The sequence below is a fragment of the Petromyzon marinus genome, unplaced genomic scaffold, assembly GCF_048934315.1.
Source record: "Petromyzon marinus isolate PM22_M1 ecotype Great Lakes invasive population unplaced genomic scaffold, UKy_Petmar_22M1.pri1.0 PM_G_Scaffold_141, whole genome shotgun sequence".
NCBI classification, from domain to species: domain Eukaryota; kingdom Metazoa; phylum Chordata; class Hyperoartia; order Petromyzontiformes; family Petromyzontidae; genus Petromyzon; species Petromyzon marinus.
Genome location: NW_027422697.1, coordinates 165,069 through 178,665, shown reverse-complemented (window position 1 = coordinate 178,665; position 13,597 = coordinate 165,069). Strand labels below are relative to the sequence as shown.

General features: G+C 48.1%; 1 protein-coding gene across 1 annotated transcript; it reads right to left on the bottom strand.

Moving 5' to 3' along the window:
- Positions 1-6,838: 6,838 nt before the first annotated feature.
- On the bottom strand, positions 6,839-13,365 carry LOC142910379 (uncharacterized). The gene is made up of 2 exons (XM_076059988.1): positions 13,160-13,365; positions 6,839-7,964 (listed from the first exon to the last, which is right to left on the bottom strand). Exons 1-2 carry the CDS (start codon positions 13,208-13,210, stop codon positions 7,020-7,022), a joined length of 996 nt encoding a protein of 331 aa, XP_075916103.1. The 5' UTR covers positions 13,211-13,365; the 3' UTR covers positions 6,839-7,019.
- Between the last annotated feature and the right edge of the window lie 232 nt (positions 13,366-13,597).

Sequence of the window (13,597 nt, the reverse complement as noted above, 5' to 3'; positions counted from 1 at the left end):
AATTTGGGAAATTTTTCACTACGTCATGAATATATTAATAAGTATAGACGTGTAAGTCACGTGTGCATTCCTCTGTGCCTGACGTGTAGATGGTGTGGATATTATTTTTTTCTGTCTGCAGCTGACGCTTCCTCTGCAGAATTGGTCTGATGGAGCAAAGGCACTCAGCGCAGCTCGGTACGACAAGTCAACAATGCGACCAGCGTGCATACAGCACGGATCGCACTGGAAATCTGACACGGCACCAGAGAACTCACACGGGAGAGAAACCCTTCAAATGTACTGTGTGTAACAAGGCATTTGCATGGCCATCAGTTTTTTAGAACCACACACAGGAGAGAAACCCTTCAGGTGCAGGATGTGCGGGATGGCGTTTACACAGTCATGTAATCTTGTAACACACCAGAGAACACGCACGGGAGAGAAACCCTTCAAATGCACTGTGTGTGGGAAGACATTTTCAGATTCATTTGCTCTTAAAACACACCAGAGAACACACACAGGAGAGAAACCCTTCAAGTGCAGTGTGTGTGGAAAGGCATTTTCAGATTCATCTCATCTTAAAAGACACCAGAGAACACACACAGGAGAGAAACCCTTCAAATGCACTGTGTGTGGGAAGGCATTTCCAGATTCATTAAAAAACACCAGAGAACACACACGGGAGAGAAACCCTTCAAGTGCAGTGTTTGTGGGAAGACATTTTCAGATTCATCTAATCTTAAGTCACACCAGAGAACGCACACGGGAGAGAAACCCTTCAGGTGCAGTGTTTGTGGGAAGACATTTTCAGATTCATCTACTCTTAAAACACACCATAGAACACACACAGGAGAAAAACCCTTCAAATGCAGTGTGTGTGGAAAGGCATTTTCAGATTCATCTACTCTTAAAAAACACCAGAGAACACACACGGGAGAGAAACCCTTCAAGTGCAGTGTGTGTGGGAAGGCATTTTCAGAGTCATTTGCTCTTAAAACACACCAGAGAACACACACAGGAGAGAAACCCTTCAAGTGCACTGTGTGTGGAAAGGCATTTTCAGATTCATCTACTCTTAAAAAACACCAGAGAACACACACGGGAGAGAAACCCTTCAAGTGCAGTGTTTGTTCGAAGACATTTTCAGAGTCATCTACTCTTAAAAAACACCAGAGAACACACACGGGAGAGAAACCCTTCAAGTGCAGTGTTTGTTCGAAGACATTTTCAGAGTCATCTGCTCTTAAAACACACCAGAGAACACACACGGGAGAGAAACCCTTCAGGTGCAGTGTGTGTGGGAAGACATTTTCAGATTCATCTACTCTTAAAAAACACCAGAGAACACACACGGGAGAGAAACCCTTCAGGTGCAGTGTGTGGGAAGGCATTTTCACAGTCATCTGCTCTTAAAACACACCAGAGAACACACACGGGAGAGAAACCCTTCAAGTGCGGTGTGTGTGGGAAGACATTTTCAGATTCATCTGCTCTTAAAACACACCAGAGTACACACACGGGAGAGAAACCCTTCAAGTGCAGTGTGTGCGGGAAGGCATTTGCACATTCATCATCCCTCATGATGAATGTGCATGATACAAGAACCGGAGGAAAATCCCAGCTTGGACACTTTTAAAGGTATCAGGGTGAAATGTGAAGAGGTGATGGTGAAATGTGAAGAGGTGATGGTGAAGAGCGAAGACGTGATGGTAAAATGTGAAGGTGAAGATTCAACTCCAAAATGGGACCTTCACATCGTGAAGCAGGAGGAGAATTCTGACTGTGAGGCAGAATGAGGCAACTCCCAGCAGTTTGTGAAAGTGGAGGTGTGGGTGGACTTCCTCTGAGACAATACAAAGTCAAGTGGAGACCCGGTAGATGTGTAAGCTTGAGATGATGTCGCTCCAATAGATGCACCTTTGTCACAGGCCTTTAATGACAAGAACGTGAAGTTGGACACTCAGTTCCTAGTTCAACCTGCAGAGTAAGGGCGGCCAGCCTTTGTGGGCCTGTGGGTTGGGTAGATCTTTAACCAGGAGCGAGAGACAATACGCCCCCCAGCATTCACTATGTTATAATTGCATTTACACGGTGCTTGCTTTATCGCCTCGGCAACTCGGAGTTTTGTGTCGTACCTCGTCTGAAACACTCGAAGAGCATCCCCAAATATCAGCTGCCCCTGTGTGGCACAGGGTGGTGGCCCTGCACCAGTCTGCATGTGGACAAGAGCCTGTCAGTTGGGGGTGATGATTGATGCGTCATCCCAGTTGTGTAGTTTGTAGGCAATCTTGATTCGAAGCTTTTGTGACTGCAGGAATCCACACTCTTGAGTTATTTCGGTAAAGTCACCACGTGGGTAGAAACATAACATCACGGCGTTTAGATCACAACACAAGCAATCGTCATCAGGTGGGACAACCACAGCAAGAAGAAGACGCTGAAGTAGTAGGCGCCTACTTCAGCAGTTTTGTCTTCTTGCTGCTGTGGTTGTCCCACCTGATGACGATTGCTTGAGTTGCGATCTAAACTCCGTGATCTATTATTTGTAGCTAAAGTTTAGAATTTGCTACATTTTGACCCAGATGCCAGCATGCAATGGCCTACTCGTTTTGAATGACACTACAATAGTACGTTGTACATACACTTAAGCAGGCGGTGCGTATTTTTAAAATAGCTTCTTGTTAATACGATGTAAGCTGATGCAGTATATTTCACTGCAGTAAATCAATTTTGTTAATATGCCTGTCAATAATTACGAATGAATACTTGTCTGTGCGTATTTTAAATGTTATTCTTTTATAAGGTGATGTTGATATCGAAAACTGACACGTAACTGGCATGCCATAAATAAGAAATTAACTCTGCTTATTCGAATCAATGTATTCATATGTTGATAAACTGTTTCAAGCAGATTGTGTTTCTAACGGCGACTACAGGGACCACGTGATTGTTTAAAAATGTCTTTGATTATAACTATAATTGCCTACAATTCGTCATGTGTAGCTTATTTAGGCTATAATTTATTCACTACCAAAAATGTATTTACTTGAAAACATAGAGCTGATATTTGTAAGCAGTCTTTTTAATTTCTACGTTTGAAAAAATTATTTGCACAAATTGAACATGTTCAGATACAAGGTGAATTCACAAGGCTTTGTAAAAAATCCAACATTTCAGAATTTTGCCTTAAGGGAGAATATTTTTTAAAATGTTGGTAAAAATAAAGATTCAGAAATATATATTGTGCCGTGTCTACAATTTTACTGTAAAGTGGAATTGGTGTAAAAAAATTGATGGTTCAATGAGCCACTCTGTCTACGGGAAAGCTACCCATACGGATGCTTACCTGAAACCGGATTCCCACCACCATCCATCCCAGAAGAATTCCCTCGTCAAGACTCTGCACCATAGAGCCCAATAGATATCCGACCAGGAACACATAGCCAGTGAACTCAAGCACGTACACCATGCTCTTAAGGCTAATGGTTACTCCGACTACAATCCGCAAAGCTATCACTCCAACCATGAAGAAGGACCCTCTTGAGGAGCCTTTCAAAACCATCACTTTGCCCTACATTGCGGGGATCACAAAAAAGATCTCCAAAATCTTGAATAAACACAAGATCCAGGTCCGATTCAACACATTACATAAAATCCGTGATCTGGCTCCGTCTGTAATAGATGTGATTTCGGACATACAGTACCCTGGTGTCTATAAACTAAGTTGCCTCTGTGGTAGTAGTTACATTGGAGAAACCATACGACATGTCTCGGACCTCATTCGTGAACAGAATGCAGACCTAAAACACGGTAGGACCAACACCTCGGCCGTGGCAGATCACTGTTATAATTCAGTAGGCTCACATGACATTGACTTCTCCAAGACGGAGGTTCTTTGCAATCCATCTGGCTACCATGAAAGATTCGTTCATGAGGCTATCCACATATACACAGACAATTTCAGCCGAGAGGAAGGAATTCTGGCTTAGCAATCATTGGAAGGATTTGATAAACCATTTCAGGTCTTAAATGATTGTTCACACTTATGGTGGCTTTCCGACCGCATTCCATTATTTTCGTCTCCCCCCTCTATCCCGAACATAGATGGGCTCGTCCATCTGAATGACTGTCAAATCGCTCTCCGTGGTGCTAACGTTAAAAAAACCCGCCACTTTTTTCAAAATTTCTTGCTGTGGTTTTCACACCTGATGATGATTGCTCGTGTTGCAGTCGAAACGTCGTGAGAATTTTGTTTTATATTTTTATTATTTTATTGTTTCCCTTCTACGTGGTGGTGACTTTACCGAAAGAACCAAGAATATTAATTCCTCGCAGTCACGAAAGCTTTAAATAAAAATTTATTTTTACTTTGTTAACATCTTTCACTTTCGCACGCCGCTAATTTTTTTGCGACAAGAGGTTTCATTACCACAGGTTACACGTGCAGTGGGCCCAAGACGAGGCGAGACGGTTCGCTGGAGGCAACACGTTTATTCAACAAGGGAACCACAACACAGAGGGGTGACGACCCCTCACAGCCGATAACCTCAGGAGGCAGTCCCTCCACACTACGGTGCCCTTACTCTGGTTCTAGCGCTAACCCTACACTGGTTATGTCTGAACCCGACCCTAGCCAGAGTCACTGGGCTCTTCGCTTCAGGGTCTTCAGGGTCTTCAGGGTAGCGCTCAGAGACTTCTTCAGAGCTTCAGGTGGACGAGGACCGCCAAACCCGTTCAGGGGTCCGGCTTTTTTCCCCGTTCCAGGGTCTCTCTGCCCCTGGCCAAGCCTTCTGGAACTCTCTAGGGGGCCCTGGAACATCCCCCAGCCCCCCCTCCCCCCCAGCTGGGGTCTGGGGGCCCTGTTCGTCCCACCTGGTCTGTACACCACCCCCTGTTGACGCATGTCCGCTATTACAGGTCAGCTCCCGTGGTAATACGCATACAGCCCAACAATGGCGCTACATCATCCCCCCCCCCCTCTTGTAGCATCCAGGCGTCTGCTACGATCACAGGAATCCCTAGACGCATACACGAATATGCTCAAGGTGCCATGTCATACGTTAGAGCGTATGGATGTCCCCGACTTATTTATTACCTTTACATGTAATCCGACTTGGCCTGAGATAAAACAAAAATAATAACAACTTTCAGTCGGCCAGACACCCAGCCGTCGATACGACTTCACAGCCAGGGTGTTCAGACAAAAGCAAGTTAAATTCATCGAGAGCATTCACTGAGAGTCGTGTTTTTTGGAGAAACAAGATGCTGGATGTACTCAACTGAGTGGCAGAAGCGAGGACTTCCACATCATAGGGGTTTCCCCATTTTTTCTGGCAACAAAACTGAAACCTTTAGCGTCCTCTGCTCGAGCATCAATTGGGTCGAGGCTCTCAAGAAAGCCGTCCCTTGGTGTGGACCAATCGGTTTCAAGGACAATGCCACATATTATCATAGTGCGTGTGTTTTGTTTGCATTTTGACTGCAGGTATTGTGGTTAATGCAGTAACATGAATCCTTGTAAAAAGGTTTCAGTTTTGTTGCCAGAAAAAGGGGAAAAAACCCCTATTATTATATTTTGGTACCGCCAAAGGTGGTCTAATGATGTAGATGACTTCCCCACGCTCATATTTTAATCTGGCTGAAAGAATAAAATCATCCAATCCAAATCGATGTTATATCTGCCGAGTTTCCAAATCCAGAGGAAGACCCAAAATCTGTTTGCAGTAGTGACCGCAAATATGATTCATGGACCATGCGGAAACCTTAATGTCAATGCAGCAGCATGTATGAAGGACATAGCAGCAAGAAATATCCGAGACAATTTATTAAAGACACACAAACTGGAGATGATGGATATCCTCGCTATAGAAGGTGAGCTCCAGCAGACGGTGGATACACAGCAAGACTGAAGATTAGAGGCAACACGGAAATCGAAATGGACAACAGGTGGGTTGTTCCCTATTCTCTGCTTCTTTCTAAAATGTTTCAGGCATAGATGTGTTGACCACGCTCCACCTCCTCCAGTCAGTGTGTGTATCATGGTGTGTGTGTGTCAGTGTGTGTGTCAGTGTGTGTGTGTGTGAGTGTGTGTGTGTCAGTGTGTGTGTCAGTGTGTGTGTCAGTGTGTGTAGGTGCTCGCTAACAGCACTTGCCCCTACAGTCTGTTAAGGCTATACGGGGGATCTTTGTTTTTTGCTTTGTCAGTGTGTGTGTGTCAGTGTGTGTCTGAGTGTGTGTGTGTTAGTGTATGTGTCAGTGTGTGTGTGTCAGTGTGTCAGTGTGTGTCTGAGTGACTGATTGTCTGAGTGAGTGACTGAGTGACTGTCTGAGTGAGTGATTGAGTGTCTGAGTACGTGTCTGAGTGACTGAGTGTCTGAGTGAGTGACTGAGTGAGTGTCTGAGTGAGTGACTGAGTGAGTGACTGTCTGAGTGTCTGAGTAAGTGTCTGAGTGAGTGACTGAGTGAGTGACTGAGTGAGTGTCTAAGTAAGTGTCTGAGTGAGTGAGTGAGTGTCTGAGTGAGTGTCTGAGTGAGTGACTGAGTGAGTGACTGAGTGAGTGTCTGAGTGAGTGACTGAGTGAGTGAGTGACTGAGTGAGCCACTCCCAACGCCCTCACCCGCTGCCCGGTAGTCTCCTCACCCTCCTCCTCTCCACCCTACAACTCACCACCCAGCCCCTCCTCATCACCCTACACCTCACCACCCAGCCCCTCCTCACCACCCTACACCTCACCACCCAGCCCCTCCTCACCACCCTACACCTCACCACCCAGCCCCTCCTCACCACCCTACATCTCACCACCCAGCCCCTCCTCACCACCCTACACCTAACACACCCAGCCCCTCCTCACCACCCTACATCTCATCTCCTCCTCCTCACCCTGCATCTCCCCTCCAGCTGGGGTATCTCAGCCATGATGTCGTCTATCTGCTTGAGAATCCGGCACTCCTCCACCCTCTTGAGACTCGCCACCCTCTCCTCCTCCTCCTCCGCCTCCTCCTCCTCCTCCACCTCGTCGCCCAACTTGTAGTCGCCATCATCGACTGCACTGCGTGATCTCCGTAGTCCCCTCCTCGTCCTCTTCTTCTTCCTCCTCCTCGTCTTCCTCTCCTCCTCCTCCTCGTTCTCCTCCTCCTCGTTGTCCGCCACCTCCCCATCGTCTCGTGCTCTGTCGACGCTCGGCTGCAGGCGGAGGAGACGGAGGAGACGGAGGAGCGCGGCAGGTAGAGGAGCCCGGGCAGGGATCGGGATTCGGTCCCGCCGGGCAATCCGCCGCCGCCGCCTCCCGCCGCTTGCTTAGCGGCGACCGCCCGGCCAAAACCTCCTCCTCCTCTTCCTCCTCCGCCTTCATCGCCGCCTCGGCCTCCTCTTCCCCTCCTCCTCCTCTCGCTCCTCCTCCTCCTCCGCCCCTCCTGCTGCTCCCCCTCCTGCCCATGCCCTGCCACCAAAAGTCGAAGTGTCTCTTCCGCACCGCACGCGGTCCAACCGCGGCCTCCCTGCGTCTCTCCGCCTCCTCCGCATCCGCCTCCGCCGCGCCCGCCGCCTCGTCGGCGCCGAGCGCCGGCCCCGACTCTCCGCCGCCGTCTCCACGCTCCGGGGCGACCTTCGGGCCGATTCCCGGCGGCGGCGTCGGCCGGGCGCCGCCGCCGCTGCCGCGGGAGCTCTCCTGGGGGGGCGCCGCCGCCGGAGTCTCCCGGCGGCGGCGCCTCCCCTCGAGAGCCCGGAACGTCACGGGGCGACGAAGACGACGGCTGCGGCGGGGAGGCCCCGGCGTGGGCCCCGGCCCCCCGGCGTCGTCGCCGAGCAGGCGAGCGACCTTGGAGGGCGCCGCGTGGGACTCGGCTCCTCCTCCTCCTCCGGTGTCGTCCGCGGAGTGCTTGGGCACCTGGATGGGCCGGGAGGAGCGAGCCCTCGCGGAGGGGGCGGCCGTGGCCGTGGCCGGGGCCGGGGCCCGGGCCGGGGGAGGCCGTCTGGGAGGCCGCTGGTGAGGGGGGAGGGCCGGAGGAGAGGGAGGAGACGCGGGATCAGATTCCAGCATTCAGCACGCAAACGTCCTGGTAGTGGTGGTGGTATTGGTGGTAGCGGTGGTGGTCAGTGATTGTAGTGATGTTGGTAATGGTGGTGGTGATGGTAGTGTATGGTAGTAGTGGTGGTGGTGGTAATAGTGGAAGTGGTGGTAGAAGTGGTGGTGGTGATGGTGCTAGTGGTGGTGGTAGTAGTGGTGGTGTAATGGTGGTGGTAGCGTTGCTGGTAGTAGTGGTGGTAATGGTGGTGGTAGTGATGGTAGTGTATGGTAGTAGTGGTGGTAATGGTGGAAGTGGTGGAAGTGGTGGTGGTGATGGTGCTAGTGGTGGTGGTAGTAGTGGTGGTGTAATGGTGGTGGTAGTGTTGGTGGTAGTAGTGGTGGTAATGGTGGTGGTGTCCGGCAAAACAACCCCCTACCTCCTTGTGGTGCCGGACGGGCAACGCTGCCGTGGGCAGTGCCGGGGGGGAGGGCCAATTCGGATTGGCCTTTCCCCTCATGACGTTTGTAACCACCACAGTGGCTAAGTGGGGGCTCTGGGCAGGTGTGAGGGGCTGGTAACCCCTCCACCTCCAATTAATTACCACTAAACCACGACCACAACATTTTATAAATAAGCTTGTGCCGGAGGCCCCGGGGGGACAGGCGTCTATGACGTCTCCTGGCCAAACCCCATTTGGCGGAGCCAGGAGACTGAATCCTTCCCCTCGGGGCTCCTCCAAAAACAACAAAAAACCACTACGTGTGGCCACGTGGAATGTTCGAACGCTCACTGCGGAGGAGAGGCTGCCACTCCTCTGTCAAGAGCTGGACCGGTACCGCCTGGATCTCTGTGGTAATAAGGAGGTCCTGTGGACCGGCTCTGGCTCCTGCCACCATGAGGGGTGGACAGTCCTCTACTCGGGGCAGGAGACTGCCAAACAACAGGGTGTGGCTCTTCTTCTGAATAAAAGAATGAAGGGGGCGTGGGAGCGTGGTGATGAGGTGTGGGATGCTGTAAGCCCCACGCTACTTTGGGCTCGCCTTCCCATCAACCACAGGCGAGGAGTGGTGGTCATGGTAACTTATGCCCCAACCAAAGACGAACATCCGTGGAGGAATGCAAGCAAGGCCAATGAGTCAAATGCCTTCTATGACCTCCTGTCACAGGTGCTGGCTAAAGTAGCCCCTCGGGATAGTCATCTTGTTGGGTGACTTTAATGCCCGAGTTGGTCATGATGCTGGCACCTGGTCTGGAATAATTGGAAGGCATCGGGCAGATCAGCTCAATAACAACGGCAGGAGGCTGCTAAATTATTGTGCAGCCCATGGGCTTGTAATTACCAACACGCTGTTCCGGCATCGGCGCATCCACACCACATCATGGATGCATGCGGGTCCAAGCAAGAACATCTGCTGGACTACATAGTGACGGAACAGCGAATGCGGGCCCATGTCCTTGACACCAGGACCTACCGTGGAGCTGATCTGCCCACTTACCATCGACTTGTCATCTGTAAGATACACCTGCAATTCTTCCACTCCGGTGGTGGATGTACACCCAGGACCCCATTCAAACCCTTAGTGGCATGGTCTCAGCTAGCTGATGAAAGTTATAAACGAGAATTTCATCATAGCTTGTGGCTGGGATTGGCATCATCCCCCACTCCTCTTGATGTCGAGGGGAAATGGGCGAGGTTTAGGACTGTAGCTCATGTAGCTGCAGTGGCTGCTTTGGGTACACGGTCCAGACCTCGCCAGAGACCCTGGCTGACAAGAGGAGGTGTTCAAGCTGGCTGAGAAAAATCGACAGGCCCACTCTCATCGGCTACAGCATCCCACGTCGGAGCATGAGGAGGCTTACCGCAGCCTTCGCTCAGAGGTTCGGAGAGCCGTGAGGCGCTGCAAGGATGGGTGGTGGTCGCGGGTTGCTGAGGAGATGGAGTCTGCCTCAGTGGCCCACGATCACAAATCGCTCTTTAATTCCATCAAAAAAGTAACCTGCAGCGCCACACCTATTACCGTCATTAGGGGAAAGAACGGTGATCCAATATCCGACCCCCAGGAACAGGTTTGCAGATTTTCTGAGCATTCCTGAGGTCCTGGGGAAGTGGAAATCCCTCAGCCAGGAAAACGTGGGACAAAGTGGGGATGACCCTACTGAGGCTGCGGTGCCTCAAATATTGGAGGAAGTCACCCCCTGTGAGTGGCTGGCTGAGGTGCCATCCGTTGAGGACAGCAAGTTGGCACAGTAGGGGGCACAGGTGGTGCATCAGCCAGTCGTCTCAGTCAGTCGACCCGTCGCATCTGGGTCTGCCCCCGTGACCTCCTGCCAGCGGGCGTTCGACACTTCACGTGGCCTCAAGGTGCAGATGGCCTGGCACAAGCGTCGTGGTGACGTCACCACCACTTAGTGGTGAATGGCGCTTGTTGTTGTTGTTGATAGTGGAGCTGCTGGTAGTATATTTGGAGTGTGTGTGTCTCTCGCCTCGTGGTCACGTGGATTTGTTTCTGGTTCCTCCGGTTTCCCCCCCTCCAGATTTAGAATTAACATCACGCATTTAAAATATTTCACTGCGATACATTTCCACACGATGAAGTCACTTTGTGTTGAGCTTTCATTTGTGATGGGCAGGTCGCTTGTGAAAAAAACGCCACATAGCTCAGTGGGCCTTACCTTGTACAATAAAATAGAAAAACTAGTTTATAGTTGAAGAAGAGAGATTAGTTGGATCTGTCACGTGGGTTATTTAAATAAAAAAGGTTATTCGTTTCATCAGGTCATGTGCACAGATTACAATAACATTTGGAGGGAAAAAAACATGCTGGCCGTTATGTGACTTCACCGAAAAAGCCAAAAAGTAAGTTACGATCAAGTTTTATTTTAAATGTATTTAGGATATTTGCTCTTAATGTGCTTACTTTCCCCCAGCACATTCACTGCATTGTCTTGGTGAATGCATGGCATCGCGTGGTCATAACCCACCGGGATATTTTCCCCTTACGCGTCAAGAGATTGACATTCTCAATGGAAATCATTTCAGGTATTCACTGAAAGTGTCAGAGATGAATTTTCAGGATAAAACTGAACATTCGTGCTAAAGATTGGTGCCATATTGTACGATTATAATTGTGCAAAATGCAACCAGAACACAATTAGCACGGTTAGCTACGTACCGCTACAGTCTACATTATAGACTCTCAGTACACTCACTCAGCTTAATAACCATTGCTACAGTCAACATTAATGACTGTCAGTACACTCACCATACTTAATAACCATTACTACAGTCTACATTATAGACTGTCAGTACACTCACCATACTTAATAACCATTACTACAGTCTACATTATAGACTGTCAGTACACTCACCATACTTAATAACCATTACTACAGTCTACATTATAGACTGTCAGTACACTCACCATACTTAATAACCACTACTACATTCTACATTATAGACTGTCAGTACACTCACTCAGCTTAATAACCATTACTACAGTCTACATTATAGACTGTCAGTACACTCACCATACTTAATAACCATTACTACAGTCTACATTATAGACTGTCAGTACACTCACCCAGCTTAATAACCAGGCTACAGTCTACATTATAGACTGCTAGTACACTCACTCAGCTTAATAACCATTACTACAGTCTACATTATAGACTGCCAGTACACTCACCATACTTAATAACCATTACTACAGTCTACATTAAAGACTGTCAGTAAACTCACTCAGCTTAATAACCATTACTACAGTCTACATTATAGACTGTCAGTACACTCATCCAGAATTAATAACCATTACTACAGTCTACATTATAGACTCTCAGTACACTCACCATACTTAATAACCAGGCTACAGTCTACATTATAGACTGTCAGTACACTCACCATACTTAATAACCAGGCTACAGTCTACATTATAGACTCTCAGTACACTCACCATACTTAATAACCATTACTACAGTCTACATTATAGACTGTCAGTACACTCACCATACTTAATAACCAGGCTACAGTCTACATTATAGACTGTCAGTACACTCACCATACTTAATAACCATTACTACAGTCTACATTATAGACTGTCAGTACACTCACAACACCTAATAACCATTACTACAGTCTACATTATAGACTGCCAGTACACTCACTCAGCTTAATAACCAGGCTACAGTCTACATTATAGACTGTCAGTACACTCACCATACTTAATAACCATTACTACAGTCTACATTATAGACTGTCAGTACACTCACTCAGCTTAATAACCATTACTACAGTCTACATTATAGACTGTCAGTACACTCACTCAGCTTAATAACCATTACTACAGTCTACATTATAGACTGCCAGTACACTCACCATACTTAATAACAATTACTACAGTCTACATTATAGACTGTCAGTACACTCACCATACTTAATACCCATTACTACAGTCTACATTATAGACTGTCAGTACACTCACCATACTTAATAACCATTACTACAGTCTACATTATAGACTGTCAGTACACTCACCATACTTAATAACCATTACTACAGTCTACATTATAGACTGTCAGTACACTCACCATACTTAATAACCATTACTACAGTCTACATTATAGACTGTCAGTACACTCACCATACTTAATAACCAGGCTACAGTCTACATTATAGACTGTCAGTACACTCACCATACTTAATAACCAGGCTACAGTCTACATTATAGACTGTCAGTACACTCACCAAACTTAATAACCATTACAACAGTCTACATTATAGACTGTCAGTAGACTCACCATACTTAATAACCATTACTACAGTCTACATTATAGACTGTCAGTACACTCACTCAGCTTAATAACCATTACTACAGTCTACATTATAGACTGTCAGTACACTCACCATACTTAATAACCAGGCTACAGTCTACATTATTATTCACAAATTAAATCGTTTGTATTTTGTCAATGGCCATAGACTCAACACTGCCCCATAGACTCAACACTGTCCCATAGACTCAGCACTGTCCATAGACTCAGCACTGCCCCATAGACTCAGCACTGCCCTATAGACTGAACACTGCCCCATAGACCCAACACTGTCCATAAATTCAACAGTGCATATTTAAACTATCTGCGAATCACGGGCTGGACATTTGAGGCCACTTTTTACCTCACGTTTTCCCTCACGAGAGGCGATCTCGCACCCCTGGGGGGTCGTCATCGTCGTTAATTTCTGCTCCGAAATAAAAAAAAATTCAAATCCGCACCTCACGACTCTCAAAATGGCGCCTGGCCGAGGAGGAGTCTCAAAAATTTGGCGGGAAAAAAAATCCCGCGTCACGTGGCTAGGGAGGAACCAAATCTGATTGGCTACAAGTCGCCGCTTGGACCAATCAGAGAGCTCCAAGCGCCTCGCCTCACAGCAGCTCCGCTCCTGCACTGATAGATCACTGCAGAAGGTCTCTCGTCTATAGTTGAATAGTGTAATAGTGTGTATCTGTGTGTATGTAGCTGTGTGTATATGTGTGTATCTGTGTGTGTCTCTGTGTGTATGTGTGTCTCCGTGTGTATCTGTGTGTGTGTGTATCTGTATGTACGTGTGTGTATG

Coding starts and splice junctions, on each gene's coding strand:
- LOC142910379 (XM_076059988.1), bottom strand. CDS start 13,210: ATGACGACCCCCCAGGGGTGCGAGATCGCCTCTCGTGAGGGAAAACGT. Junction 7,965..13,159: donor CTCGTGAGGGAAAACGTGAG/GTAAAAAGTGGC, acceptor CCCCCTCACCAG/CGGCCTCCCAGACGGCCTCC.